We start from the raw sequence: 14,921 nt of genomic DNA on the forward strand, positions 1-14,921 counted from the left end.
CGGAAGTTAAACTCTTCTCAATGGCATACAGACACATTCAAATGACCCACCACCCACAGATGGTATGATGTCTCAAGACATGCTCTAGTTTCTGATTGATAACAAACGTCTTGGGGTTCTCTTTGTCTCTTCAACCTGCATAATCTATTCCTCTCTCTAATTGATAACACGGGCATATACTAGTTGCTCGATTCTGCGTAGCCCCTGGCACGTTGTTGTACACGATACTACAATATTTAGTTTCTTCCAATTTGAGTCAGCACCCAACTTTTTGAGCTTCTTATTTCTTCCACTAAACCAGTGAGATGATGAGTTCCGAACGAGCGCCACTACTTGAGAATGGGTGAGTTTTTTTCGGTGTAATCGTTGTTTATTTTCGCAGTTGTTCTGTTTTACCTCTGTGACGCATTTTGGACGGGTTCTTAGAAATTGAACCGTTTTTTTTTTCAGCGCATCACTGATTTATGCCACAGATGAGGGAAGGAAGACTACCGTGACATATGACAATTTCCATTGTCACGATGAAGCAGAGTCGACAGATTCACATGACAGCAATCAGCGAGGTGAGGAGACTTGAGTGATTTCGAAAATTCTAGAACTTCTGAAGTTTTTTTATTCCACAACCCTAAAAACAGGCCAACTTGAACCTCAATTAAAATTTTGCTTGTTTCAGCAACACGAATTTTATGGCTAACCGTTGCTCTCTGTCTCTTTTTTATGGTTTGCGAAGTTGTTGGTGGTGTTCTCGCTGGTTCACTTGCAATTGTCACAGATGCCGCACATTTGCTCACTGATTTTGCGTCGGTGCTCATTTCGTTGTTCTCTCTATACATCGCACGACGGCCACCATCACAAACAATGAGCTTTGGGTTTCATAGAGCTGGTTGGATAGCTACTTGGATACAAAAATGAGGAAGAAAGTTCGATTTTCAGAAGTTCTCGGAGCATTCTTCTCAGTTTTCCTTATCTGGATAGTGACAGGCCTACTGGTGGTTCTTGCTGTTATGAGAATTATCAGTGGAGATTATGAAGTGGAAGGTGGAATCATGGCTATAACTGCTGCTCTAGGAGTCGTTGTGAACCTAGTGTGAGATTACAGTAACCCTCTGTGTCTCACTAAATCTAATTTTCCAGAATGCTTGCTCTTTTATACTTTGGTGGTCATTCCCATTCTCACGGAGGCGGTAGTTCACATTCCCATGGACATTCTCACGGGGGAAATGGTAATAATATCAATGTCCGAGCCGCTTTTATTCACGTTCTTGGTGACCTTTTGCAAAGTTTAGGTGTTCTGGTGGCCGCCCTCTTTATCTACTTCCAGGTAGGCTCGATTTTTTCAGAAGAAAAATAATTTTTTATAAACCCCGATGCAAACATTGACCAGTGAGTCAGGTGGTTTTGTAGTAGTTTCTCTTATCAGTGATTATTTGAATGACATATTCCCACCATAATTCTATTGTTTTTTACAGCCATCATGGGTGATAATCGACCCGATTTGTACGTTGTTGTTCTCAGTTATTGTGTTATGCACAACTATTTATATTCTCAGGGATGCAATGATTGTTCTTCTAGAAGGTTTGGTTCCTCTCGCACCTTTAAATATGTTTTTGCTTCTTTTCAGGAAGACCAAGTAACATTGACTTTGCAAAAGTATTTACTTCCCTTGAAGACATTGAAGGCGTCAAAAAGGTCCATGACTTGAGAATATGGTGTTTGACAATGGACAAGGTAGTAAGCGGATTACGCGACTTATTCGAAATTGTTTTCCAGATTGCCCTCTCCGTCCATCTTGAGATTGATTCTAATAGTCAATCTCAAAGCATTCTACGCGAAACTCGAAAAATGCTAAAGCAGACATATAATGTACATGAGATCACAATTCAAATTGAAGAATTCGGAGCAAATAGATCGGATTGTGATAAATGTGAACCATTGAAATAAAAAATGTACAGAAACTAATTTATTATTTAATTTTTGTTGTATTTGGAATTTCGTTTTGATATTTTGGTTTTCATAAAACTTCTAAAAAATTATCAAACCAACTTATCAGTGACCTTTTTCTTCTCCTCATAGTAGCCACAACATCCATCAGAATCCAAATCTCTTTCATACTTCTCACATAGTTTTTGGAACATGTCATTGAAATCTTTCTCAACTCGTTCCAAATGTTTGTTGGTTTGTTTCCGACTGAATCTATGCGAAAACTCTCCTTCGGCCACAAGTGTTACCTTAACATCATTTCTAAAGTAAGCGAATCCTGCAAGTACAAAATGATTCCACTAACCGATTCACCAACATAGAAATCGTTCATATGACGTAAGGCGAAACAGAACAACAGGCACAGAATCACCACGAGCCAAACATCCGAGTTGTCTCGCGATGCTTCATTTACCCTATAACACGTAAATGAAATTGATATGGAGATTTTCATACAAGGAATAAAGCTACACTTCGAACTCTTCGATTTTAAACAATTTAGCTGGAAAAAAAGAAGGGAAACACAGAAAACAATTACCTAGGAGGGTGGTCCTCATCTTCAGCCAAAATATAATTAACCTGGGAGATTAGGATAATAAGAAGGCAGATGAAACAATGGTGTAGTGTCATCGAAAAGCGAAATGAAGTGTATGTGGACAAAGATTCCTCCCCTTCGGCGCTTTGGATTTTGACACTTCCGCCAATGTTGACTGTTAATCATTTTCAATTTTTTTAATTTTGGAAAAAAACTGAGGAATCTTTGGCACAAAAATGAAGTTTGAACAGGTTCACGAAATTTTCAATAATATACATAATGATACATTCTTGATAAATCAGGGCCCAACCCGGCGACCCTGGGATTACCACAAAATAATTATAAAATTCCAAAAAATTTTCCATTTTTTCGTTAAAAAATAACTTTTCAATGGCAATTCGTTCTTGGCAAGCTTATTATTTGACAGACAACTGGTTCATTTTTTCTATCAATCCCGGTTTTTTTTTGAGAAGAAAAGAAACAAAGCTGAAAACTGGCTTTGAAAATCGTGAAAAAAACCTGGCTCGGCCCATCCCAAAAGTGCAATCTAATGTTTTATATAAAGTTTTACCAAGTTTGATTTAGGAGTGGAAAACGTCATTTGAACCGATTTAAAGAGGAAAAAATTAATTAAAAATTCAATTTTACAATTTTCCATTAAAAGCTTTCACTTCAGAGTCCAAGGAACACATATCCGATGATTGGCTGTCTGAAGCTCCATACTTCACTAAAAGCTATCAGCCATCTACGGTAGCTCCGCCCATTCACACCTTCTTTTCCTTGTTTTCGAGTTATCCTCGTCTCATTCTCAACTTCTTTTGGATTCAATAAAAACATATGTTTGAATCCTCATCTATCGCTTAAATCAACGCGGATCCAGGTTAGTTTTATTCCATGTTAGTTATTGTCCTACAACTTTTTGTTTGTACAAATAAATATATTCATCCGTGGTTTTTGTTTGTGGTACGAGTCCGTAGTTCGATTTGTGTTTGTGTTAGTGACTATAACAATTGAAGTATCAGTACTGCAAAAATGGCACCCTGGAAATTGTAATTGAAATTGGGGTGGAAGATACAAGAAAATGTATTGAGATCTCACAATTTACTCCAGTATCTTTGGACAATTCGTCCACATTTCGTCCAGTCGAGAAGTCAGAGGTGTCGAATTTTTTAAAAAATGCGGTTTCAATTTTTACCTGTGGCCATTGCTGTCTAAATTAGGAGCCACGTTAAAACGTTTTTAATGGACTGACGTAAGCCCAAATACCCAAAAAAGAAAGCAGCCAAACAGCTTCCAACCCAATAATCAACTCAAAAAATCACCAACCAAAAAAGCCCTAGGCAGCTGACCTGTTGTAACCTACCTATCTTAGAAGACCTAGACCATGAGCGTTTTGTGCCTATTAGACTGTTCTGTTAAGGATGAGCTCATCAACCTAAATACAAATCCTGTGGCAGCTTTAATTTAATTTGTTTATTGATCAGGTGTAATAAAACATTAGAGGGCAGGACATGAAAGACTCAGAAAAAATGCCCCTCACGAGGCCGATCTGAGTAGGGGAGCTTGGCCGTTGTAACCTGTCTATATTAGAAATATCGTGACTAGATAATCGTGGCTATCAATTTGACTGCTTGGTTAGTAATTTTTAATTTACTGGCAGTTGTCTTACCCTACAAAAATTGTTACGTGTGTTTCCAATTATTTCGAACATTGTTCCCAACACAATAATTATTTTTCATAAAATTAATAAGATTCAGTGTCCTTCCAATTTTAATATGTTGAAATAATGGGATTGAACACAAATAAATTATCTGATTTAATGATTAACCGTAAAACCTGTAATAGAAGGGCCTATTACAGGTTTTACGGTAAATTACATTTCCTTTTATTAGTTTTTAAATAATTATTCTGCATTTATACACTTTAAGTTCGAACTCTTTTTCTGGCATAAAACTTTTTTATTTCTTTTTTATTTGAGGAAAATTGGAGCGGATGGCAGTTGAAATTTTGGAGAACTATTATTAACTGAGCGAGCTCTAGCACAGCCATACTTTGGTTTCCCCGTCAAAATCCATAATTTCGTACCTCAACATTTTGGCTTACTATGTTGTTTTAGTTTTTCTCAGCAAAATTGCTCATTCGACCAAAAACATTCACCGTATTCTGTTTATCTTCATTTTTTGTATTTCGGTATAGTGAGTAATTTCCAAGAATTTCCAAATAGATGGGACGTATCTCACATGTTATCGAGAAGAATTTTTTTGTATCCTAAACTACAATTTAAACCATTTCTTATTTGTCCCTCGCTCAACTCCAAATTCTGATTATTATACGGTATCTTATGATTTCCAGAATTTTATGGTCTTTCTAACCAACAGTATTCAGGAATGTTACTTATTAACGTTACAACCACGCACTTTGTAGGAATTTCTAAAAAGTGCAGTCTGGTTACTCTGTTTTTGTAGCCGATTATATCTTTCTGATTTCATCTTGATGTTCTCGTTGAAAGTCATAGTACTCTTTAACTTGTGTACACATTCAGAACTGGCTTGTGATATTTACGGCACCGGAATGAATAAAGGAATGCTCGGGTATTACTGTATCAATTGTATCATGGCAATGCCACATTTCACTTGTTATCCAATGATTTTATCAGAATCGGATGTAACGGTCGCATTACTAAAAAATATGGCAGAAAAGGTTGACCTGCAAGCAAACAATAATGGACAACAGCAATGGGGGCAACAGTTCCCGCCGCCATTCACTGGGAGACCTCCAGGATCCCAGCATCCGTTCAATTATGAAGAGCAGCACAGAGTCAGGGAACCAGTATCACACGATTTTGACAATGATTTGGCTCGACAACAGACGACTGCCCCGTTCATGCAACATTTCTTTCCTAGAATAGGTGAGAAACATTTTTGTCATAAACTAAACCGATAAAACTAACTGTTTAGTTCCGAGTTTACCATTTCCCGATTTCACCGATTACCAACGGTTTAACGGTTTTCAACGAAACGCATTTTTCCCGACTCCTTTCGGTCCTCAATTTGTCAATCCAGCATGGAACAGTTTCCAAATCAGCCCAGCTATGCATAATCCAATGATGGGAATGGATAACTTCAACACACCACAGCATGGTCAGCATCCTTCTATTAATTCAACAGCAAAGGGAAAAGAAAGTCTCCAGTCATATCAAGAGACATCTTTGACTCAAGCTACTAGTAGCACTCCAGATAAACCACCAGTTCTTTTAGCGGAATACAATATCAAACAGTCTCTCGACGAAAAGTTTGAAAGCGGATCCGAAATGAAAGCGGTCAAAGATGAGCCAATGGAGAATTTGGATAGCAAGAAGCAGAACGAAGCCAAGACAGACCATCAGCGATATTCATCCCTATCTACTGATAAACAATTCGAACAGTCGAGGTCGAGACTGCAAAATATTATTCCAGCTATTTTAAAGCTTTCAGAACTGCTCTACCATCGTTCACCCCGACATTTTATTCAGTTCCTGTAGCTCCATTAGACATTGCTACCAACAACACATTCAAGCCAGAATTGAGCCCGGTAAGATATTATTCTTCTCTGACGGTGATGAACAGTGCGGCCGAAAATTTGTTTGAAGGCACATCATCGGTTCTGAGATGATGCTGAAGCCTACGGTTCTCACAGATTAATTTATGAGCTTTTTTACAGTATTTCGGAATCACTTCGACCCATTTTTGGATATTTTTCTATTTTATGAAGAAATTCCGCAGATTATTCATCAGAATCTGAAGAAAATGAAAGAGAATAAGCAAAAAATATGAGATAGATAAGCAAAGATAAAATGATTCCAGAGTATTGTATCAAAGGCTCATAATTTTTTTTCGTGAAAACCGTAGCTGATTTCGCTTCAAGACCGACGATGCGCTTTTAAATAAACTTTCGGCCTGTCATCGCCGCTTGACAAAAATAATATGATTCATTGGTTTTTGTGTAAGTCTAAAAACGAACGGCAAAAAATGAAATTCCAGCCTCCCGGCTCTCTACACGATTGCCAGGTCTGTCTTTCAACTCATGCAAATGGTCTTCACTTTGGCGCTCGCACATGTGCCGCGTGTGCAGCATTTTTCAGAAGGACCATCAGCGATGACAAATCCTATGTGTGCAAACGAAATCAAAGATGTACAAACGCTAGTCGTGATGGTACTGGATATCGGAAAATTTGCCGTGCGTGTAGAATGAAACGATGTGTGGATATTGGAATGCTTCCTGAAAGTGAGAATTATTATCGTACACAGTTTTTGTGAAAAATCTGGTTTCAGACGTACAACATAAGCGCGCCCGAAGAGAATCCACCGGCTCCACACCTCCTCCACCGAAAATTGGGTTCGATAACTTCTTCCCTGGTTGTTTCTATCCGCCATTCCAGCAGAACTCATCAGCCGTTCCATCTCAACCCTCTACCGCTGAATCTGGTCGTCCATCGGTGACCGAAAACAACAGTTCTACATAGTTTGGTAAAGCTTTCGATTTTCAATCAGATCGTAATTCATTCTTTTTCAAAATCTTTTTCAAACCATTCTAACTGGATATAATTTCACTGAAATCAAAATATTCATTATCCTTGAAGAGTTACTTCCATCAAATATATCTCACCAGTAGATTTATCAATTGAATTGATATTTCTATCATCAGCAATTGTTTTGTTTTTTTGAAAATATCCACTTTCACCAAATCTCAGACAAAAATCCAATTTCATTTTTGCTAACGATTTCTTACATTTTCTCATCTATTTTCTCACATTCTAGTCTTGTCTTTCTCGTATTTTTGTATTTTTCATCTGTCAATAAACGTTTTTGTTGTAATAGACAGTCATTTAAGAAACGGCTGTTACAAAACCATTAGATAAATTTGATTGTGACGCTTTATTAGAGGTATTCCGGTCTTTGAAAATTGTAAAACCTGCCCTGAACATGAAAACAAATAAAATTTCACAGAAAATGGATTTATTGAGAGTGATGTGACTCTCAGCAAAAAAGCATTCGAATGTAATGTTTGAGAAATTAAAAAAAAAATGGTTACCAAAACTTTTTCGGCGAATGCCAGTATGAAACTTGATCCATGAAGTGTATATAAGTTGTTGGGGCACCAATCTTAAAAAGGGAAAAAGTTAGCTGCTGAACAGTTAATGAAATCATTCAACAAAATCAGGATGGAAAGAAGAGGTATGGGCATGGAAGTAAAATAGTTTAGGGAACTTGAGATCAAGTCATACTAAGAGTAGAACTGGGAATGAATGGGATAGACTGGGCTGTGTAAGATGTGTTAAAAAAAAGAACCATGGTAGGAAAACCGTAAAACCAAGACACCAATTTTCGGAGCTCGCCAAAAATTGGAAATACTTATAAAGAAAAGGATGAACGCTGAAGACAAAAAATAATGGATTTAAACAACAATGATAAATATAGTTTTTGTGTTTGTCGTGTTTCATTCAGTCTTAGATTTCTTGGAAGACGATGCTCCAGCAGCAGCTTCCTTCTCCTCGCGCCTCTTCTTTCTTCTCTCCTCCTTTTCCAATTTCTCAATACGTTCACGTTCTTCACGAGCCTTCTGCTTGCGCTCAGCACGTTGTTCTGGAGTTTCAGCTAGCTTCGCCAATCTTCTCTTTTCACGCTCATCCCAAGCTTTTCTCTCTTCCGCGGTCATCGCTGCAAGCTTTGCATCAAGCTTGGCTTTCTCCTCGGCAGCTTCTTTTTCTTTACGAGCACGACGTTCCTCCTTGGTCTCATGGCGGGACGATGATGACGAGGAAGAAGCGACAGCAGTAGTAGATGAAGTCGAAGACTGATCACCTTTTTCCTTCTTCTCCTTTCGCTCCTTACGCTCTTTTTCCTTCTCCTTCTCCTTCTGTTCTTTCTTTTTATCTGATTCAGATTTCGAAGAAGATTCGGCAGTTGGCTTAGAAGTCGAAGAGGACGAAGCACCGGCTGAAGAAATCAAAGGTTGATCCTTCTTTTTCTCTTTCTTTTCTTTTTTCTCCTTCTCGTCCTTCTTGGGCTTCGATGAAGCTTCCGTCTTTTCTTTTGAAGAAGAAGAGGATGACTTTGATTTGGAAGAGGATGCCGCAGCAGAAGTGCTTGGATTGTTGCTGTCAGAGTCTAAATCACTTCCAGCAGAATCACTATCGCCGCTTTCCCCTCTGTCTGCCTGTTCAGCCAATTTTCCACGACGAAGTGTCAAGCGATGGTGTGATGGCAAATTGTCCTCGCCAAACTTTGGATTCCTGAAATAGACTGATTTTGAAAAATGAAAATGTGGAATTGGATTGAGAACGTCCGCCATCTCGTAACAACCAATGTTCGTTTTGAATTTTACAGAAAAATTGAAATTTCATAGGTCGTCGGAAATCCCGACTGGTGATATCTTTTAGACAGCGTGAACATAATTTACAAGATATTTTAAACTTCAGTGGCCAGACGAGTCAATGAATGTGCGTCTTGGCAACCTTGCTCATCTTGAGAGGACTATTCTTTTCAAATTCCTGATTTTTTCTAACTCACTTGAAGTTCGCAATTTGAACAACAACTTTGCCGTCCTCTCCTCCCGTCAAAAGAAGATTCGGTGTAGCTGTCATGCATTTGACCTCTCCAGTGTGTCCTGTATAGGATAGAAGCGGTGTATCCTGACGAACACCTTCTTGGTTCATTGCGGTCAGCGAAATCTGGAAAAGAACAAACTATTCCAGGTCCACCGATTTCGTAACACTCACGAATTTCTTCTTCTCAACTCCATGAACAGCTACTAGTGGAATGTCATCTGTGACCCCTTTGATAAGTCCCACACACCATTCTGGCTTCTTGAAGAATGCCCTGAAAGTAGATTAGTTATAAACTCGCAAAGTACAAAGCAAACTTACTTGGAATGCTTCACAATTGGCTCATCTGCACTATTGTTCACACTACCGTAGAGAACTTCCAGTGATCCCTTGGCATCGACAAAGACAGTTCCCTCGGAACGGTTGCTCACTCCATAGACAATTCTCTTGTTGATGACTCCAACTTTTGAGATCGGTCCTTTGACCCAACGTTCCCATCGAATGGCATTGTCCTCGTCACGAAGTGAGCAATCAAACGACTTGATAGCTCCATCGTTGTCTCCGGTGATGAGGTAGTTGCCGTTGAGATAAAATTCCATGCTGGTCACACTGGCCTTGTGTCGTTTCTGAAATATTTTGAATATGGCTATTGAATCAAAAATGTTTTTTGAACTTTCTGAATGTTTTGTATTTTTTGCATTGTGTCGCTTTGGGTTAATTCAATTCAGATTAACACTGCGCAAAAGTAGGCAAGCAAACTCGCTCTAGTGAGATTATCTGTGTTGAATTACACGGGACCTAATTTGCAAATATAATTAATGCAGTAATTAATTGTACGACAGAAAGGTAGTTATTTGTTCGTATTTCTGGTTTTTCTCGTTTTCTAGTATGATTCTTCTAAATTTATCTGATTTTAAATATTAATTGATTTCAAAAACGAATCTACTTGAGAATAAGACAGTGAGTTCTTTTAAGTATTTTTTTTTTCTTAAAATACAGCCCATGTGGCGTTTTTGCTTCCGCTAGAGTAGCAAGGTCGCTCTACGAGCAGGCGAAATGTCCAAAATTTGAACCAGTTGCTTGAAAGCCATTGTCTCTTGGTGTTGTGACCATTTTAGAAGAAAAATGAGCTGCGATTTTTTTGTTTGGTCATACTTTTTTAAAAATTTTTGCACATCTTTCCAGGCTCTCGTCCACATGGACAATTCTCTAGAATAATGTGTGCATGGCAGCTCAAGCGCAGTTGAGGATTCTTCGAACAAGGGTCCTACGTCAATGAGATTAGGTGCTGCTTTATTGTTAACGTTTTTCATTTAGGTTCTAGCTACTCTAGGTGCTGAGACGGTAAATAAACTTTTGAGAAACTTGGGGTAGCCGTTCCGTGAAGTCCTGTCCATTTCTTTCTCAGTACTTGTTACGAATAGTCCCCAGAGCTGACATACAAAACTGGTAGTATGGGGCTAGCAAATCTCAGGCAGACACGTCCATTTCTATTTATCTTTTTCTACGAGGATTAATGGCTCTTGATACACTGTTGACCCCGTCAGCTGTTAGTATCGAACAGTTTTCTATTGTTTCTGTTTCCAAATCTCAACGAAAACTTACGTAGTAGCTGGTGATTGGATCTGTTGGATACCGAGCGTCATACAACGAGATGACATGAGCATGATGTTCACGTCGTCGGGATCCACGCACATCGAGGATTCCACCACCAAACTCCGAACTGGCTACAGCGATCATCTCATTATTCGACGAAAGCGCCGTGCACACCACGTTATGGTTTTCGCACTCTGGGTTCAGGCGGTGCTTCTTCTTGGTGTCGGTGCGAACGTCGAATACGTGAAGACCGAATGAGTCGTCGACAGCATAGATCACATCTGGAAATTATTCTTTAATTACCATCAATGCTTATTATAAACTTACTCTTTTTGTTCATGCTGAAATGGAGTCCGGAAATTTGATTCGGCACCTCGTAACGCCGCAAAACCTTCTCAGTGTCCAGTGTGAAAATTGGAATGTAGAGATTGGCCAGGTAAGCGCACGCCAAATTGTCCACATTAAGACTGATCATTCGCACGGACGCATTGTTGCTCAGATCGATTCGACCAGGCATTGTTGTAGGATGATGGTGTTATCCTGAAAATTAGTGATTTTGATAATGAGAAAAGAACATGAGAAAGCGACCGAGATAGAGAACGAGGCCTATACAAAACAAAATATTAGAAAAAATTTAGCCACTCTTGTTTTTGCGTGTTTCTAATAGCTAAAATTTTAAGAAACTGATTATTTCTATAACCTTATTTTAATATTTCAAAAATTGCGCACTTTTTTAAAGGAAAATTGCAAGGAAAAACTGCAAGGCAACGCGACGCGCAGACGTTAGAAAATCGATAACCCGACAGTCCACAAACAAAGAAAATGGGGTCGTCTGCAGAGAGATAAAGGGACAGTGGCCGTTGCGCGCGCACACAAAGAATCGTTCCGCGCGTACACACAAAACACATACACGTCTGTTCCGCTGAGGAGACTCCTAGGCCAGACGGCCGCGGCCACGCGAGGTAAATGCGCTGTATGGATAAAATCGTTGAAAATGAACTTTGGTGTCCGAGAAATTAGCGGTTTTCACGTACGTGTGAGATGGAAAACGCATTTTCTCAATTATCAAAGAAGGAATTCATATTGGAACATGACTGAATGTACAAGAACACAATTTAATTAGTGTGCCATGAGGATATTGCGTTTTTTTCAACGTCAACTCGCCACAAGACCGCTGCCAACACAGATGTGCATAGCTGGTGAGTGTAAAAATCAAGAAGAACTTAAAAAATTGTCACATTTCATGAATACTCATGTTACACGCATATTTCTGAAGATATAATAAGCTTATGCTGAGTTGGAAAGATCTAGAACGACTGAATACCGTCTAAATTGTCAAGCCTTATGAGAATTTTGCTATATTAGTGTATAAAATCAAACTCGTGCGACCGAAATCTAAGTACCAAAGTGCTAGCGGTTTCTTAGGAGTGGGAGAATCCTATTTCGGTCAGCCTAAAAACTTTTCTGAAAATATACCGACATCTTTTGGCACAATTTAGCGTTTTCAATTAGCAACCAGAATATTACAACGCAAGTTTCGAGCTAGACAGCTTCTTGGCTCCGCTGAAATTCGCTTCATAGTTGAAATATGTCAAAACAATCTAGGCACTTTTCCACATGTACAAATCACAACTCAGGTTTTCAAAACGTGATTTGATATTTTGCTGACTATTCTTTGCTAGCCAATAGGTTTCGACCTGCACTCTTGTGGTTATTGGGCTAAAAATGATAATTAAAAAACGACGAATAATGTAAAACGAGTGAACAACTGATATGAACTATTGAGCAATGAACTTAATTATGATGTTTGCTCATTAGAAAACAAGTTCAATGACAGATTTCATCGATTTTCTATTTAAACTATCTCTGTTTTCTGAGATGATACTGTAAAACGTTCAAACAAGAGTGTAGCTACTCGCTCCCAAAAACACATCAAAGACGCCAACACAACCTCTGGCGCCTCTTATGATATATCTTATACACAACACAATAAAACGAATTAGACATTTTCAGAGCAATAAACAAAGAGTTGGGCCCAATTCATAGTTTTTGCAGGAACAATTAGCGGATGTGGAGACTGCTTTGCACAATACATGTCAAATAACAAAGGATGGGATAAATGGAGAACGGCGAGATTTTCGTTCCTTTCCAGCTGTTTCATGGTGAATCTGATCAACCAAACGACTTGTGCATAATGATTTTCCTTAAGGCTCCAACGCTATTTATATGGTTTCGTGTGTTGGAAAAAGTGAAGGGAGGCAGTAGAACGCTGCTGTTGGCCAAAAAACTATGTATAGATCAGGTATTATTCCGCGAATATTAAACGATACAGTCATTTTTTTTCATTCATTTCAGCTATGTTTTAGTCCCCTTTTCAACGCGGCAATTATATTTAATCTGCGATTTTTACAACATCAATCCATTGGAAAGTCATGTGAACTATTGAAGGAAGATTGGTTGAACATCTACGCCACCAGTTTGAAGGTATAAAAAACAGAATATGGACGGTCAGGATTTCTTTGATGTCTAGATTTTGTTGAAGATATTGTTTGGAGGAATATTAATTTGAAATTGATTCAGAAACGGTGGGGAAGTATGTAGGCAATTTTCACAATTTCTTCTGTTGGCTGGGGGTACTACTTTAATACTCACAGTAGTCCTTCTCTATTTCTTTTTTTGCTTTTTCCTCTTTCTCCCAAAAGTAACAAACTTTGCTCTTGTTTCCATCAGCAAAAAACGTTGAATAAGAAACGAAAAGAATAGCTAAAAGTCTGATAATGTGCGTTGCCGTCAACAAGGCTTTTTTCTTTGCCCTCGACCTTTTTCGTTTCATACATCGGATAGACGTCTTCGTTAGAAAATCAGCAAATTGGAATGCAAAAACAGTCTACGGCTAATTGTCGCGGTATCGCGGTAATGTAGCAAGGCTTCATAAAGTTTAGAGCTCACTAGAGCCAGCTTCTGACAATAAAAGAAGAAACTGTCGAAAAGGGCAAAAAATAAAACTGCAAGAAGTTAGAATGAAAGGAAATAAGACTTGTGAAAACTGGATAATAGGTGAACGGAAATGAATAATGTGCGAGCCGGACATGGAGTTTTGCAGTTAGCATAAATTTTGTGAAACTGAAAAAATTGAATAGGTTTAGATATTATTGGAAATTTTCCTATCAGTTGTGTTGTCGAATTTTTGAACTAACCATCATTTCACACGAAAAATTAAAAAATCTGAAAGTCTGAGAGTGAACCTCATAACATTCTAAAAATGAATGATATCTCAAAAGACAAGTAATAAGAAATACAAGCTCTTCATGACTTTTACGAATCTATAAAAAAGTTGCGGTCCAATCATAAAAAAACGGTCTCATGAACCAGTTAATTTTGAATTCCGAAATACAAACTTTTTTGCATGAGTCTGTCTGTAGCTCGAAAGGCCAAAACTTTTCATCAAAACGTACGATTTTGGATGAGACCGTGAATTCTTCCACTGGACCGCTATTTTTTCAAAGGTCCGTAATATTCTCAATATAGGGACCATGAAATCGAATTCATTTGTTTCGTGTGACCGTTATATAATCGTGAGACCGTAAAAACATAAAGAATCAAAAAATGTCATTAAATTAGGTGATAACCATATATTTCTAGTGCCCAAACTTATTTTCCAGATATGGCCATTGGTCCAAGTCGTCAACTTGTGTTTCATACCTTTGAATTATAGAGTCATTCTAAACCAGGTAAGCTTTCGGGACACTGTAGAAATCAGAATTGCATAGTTTGTACTTTGAACACTGCTGCAAAATATTTGATATCAATTTTGTTATTTTTCTCCAGGTCGTCGCATTCTTCTGGAATAGCTATCTGTCCTACACCACACAGAGACCAATTGATCATATTGAGCAGTTCTATTAAACCAAGAAACAAGAATTGTTCCCGGTATACCCAACATTCCTTCTGTTCACTTGTCGGTTATTCACTTTCCAGTCCCGATTATTCCAAAATTTGTTTTTTTTTTTCGAATTTTTATTGAAGCCAAAATATATAGATTACAATCAAGTTTTGCAAGTTATGAAGCTAATAAAGCAAAGAAGCAATTTGTTTTTTTTTGTATTTTAGGGGTTGTTGAGAAGTTTAAAATGCGTGCTCAAATCAATTGACTACTAAAGTCATGAATTTGAATTTGAAAAGAGATCTTCACTGGTTGTGTGGAAGTGCTGTGAAGGGGTGAAAAATAGG

At 38.2% G+C, this 14,921-nt stretch overlaps 5 protein-coding genes across 5 annotated transcripts; 3 read left to right on the forward strand and 2 right to left on the reverse strand.

Annotated features, from left to right (window-relative positions):
* Nucleotides 1-308: 308 nt before the first annotated feature.
* Nucleotides 309-1,941, forward strand: Cbr-cdf-2 (the record flags this gene model as incomplete). Its single annotated transcript, XM_002645198.1, has 8 exons — nucleotides 309-343; nucleotides 451-563; nucleotides 674-883; nucleotides 934-1,087; nucleotides 1,135-1,321; nucleotides 1,470-1,575; nucleotides 1,622-1,728; nucleotides 1,771-1,941. 8 exons carry the CDS (start codon nucleotides 309-311, stop codon nucleotides 1,939-1,941), a joined length of 1,083 nt encoding a protein of 360 aa, XP_002645244.1.
* Nucleotides 1,942-2,033: 92 nt separating this feature from the next.
* CBG00122 lies at nucleotides 2,034-2,607 on the reverse strand (the record flags this gene model as incomplete). Its single annotated transcript, XM_002645199.2, has 3 exons — nucleotides 2,034-2,228; nucleotides 2,285-2,393; nucleotides 2,516-2,607. The coding sequence occupies 3 exons, from the start codon at nucleotides 2,605-2,607 to the stop codon at nucleotides 2,034-2,036; spliced, it is 396 nt and encodes a 131-aa protein (XP_002645245.2).
* A 2,476-nt stretch (nucleotides 2,608-5,083) lies between these two features.
* Nucleotides 5,084-7,013, forward strand: Cbr-odr-7 (the record flags this gene model as incomplete). The annotated part of the gene is made up of 5 exons (XM_045240133.1): nucleotides 5,084-5,420; nucleotides 5,470-5,941; nucleotides 5,986-6,082; nucleotides 6,532-6,775; nucleotides 6,823-7,013. 5 exons carry the CDS (start codon nucleotides 5,084-5,086, stop codon nucleotides 7,011-7,013), a joined length of 1,341 nt encoding a protein of 446 aa, XP_045091481.1.
* A 974-nt stretch (nucleotides 7,014-7,987) lies between these two features.
* On the reverse strand, nucleotides 7,988-11,208 carry CBG00124 (the record flags this gene model as incomplete). Its single annotated transcript, XM_045240134.1, has 7 exons — nucleotides 7,988-8,783; nucleotides 9,061-9,221; nucleotides 9,270-9,369; nucleotides 9,417-9,721; nucleotides 10,184-10,249; nucleotides 10,701-10,972; nucleotides 11,019-11,208. 7 exons carry the CDS (start codon nucleotides 11,206-11,208, stop codon nucleotides 7,988-7,990), a joined length of 1,890 nt encoding a protein of 629 aa, XP_045091482.1.
* Nucleotides 11,209-12,885: 1,677 nt separating this feature from the next.
* Nucleotides 12,886-14,597, forward strand: CBG00125 (the record flags this gene model as incomplete). The annotated part of the gene is made up of 4 exons (XM_045240135.1): nucleotides 12,886-12,993; nucleotides 13,047-13,175; nucleotides 14,354-14,422; nucleotides 14,520-14,597. The coding sequence occupies 4 exons, from the start codon at nucleotides 12,886-12,888 to the stop codon at nucleotides 14,595-14,597; spliced, it is 384 nt and encodes a 127-aa protein (XP_045091483.1).
* Between the last annotated feature and the right edge of the window lie 324 nt (nucleotides 14,598-14,921).

The sequence above is a fragment of the Caenorhabditis briggsae genome, assembly GCF_000004555.2.
Source record: "Caenorhabditis briggsae complete genome, chrX, whole genome shotgun sequence".
Taxonomy (NCBI): Eukaryota; Metazoa; Nematoda; class Chromadorea; order Rhabditida; family Rhabditidae; genus Caenorhabditis; species Caenorhabditis briggsae.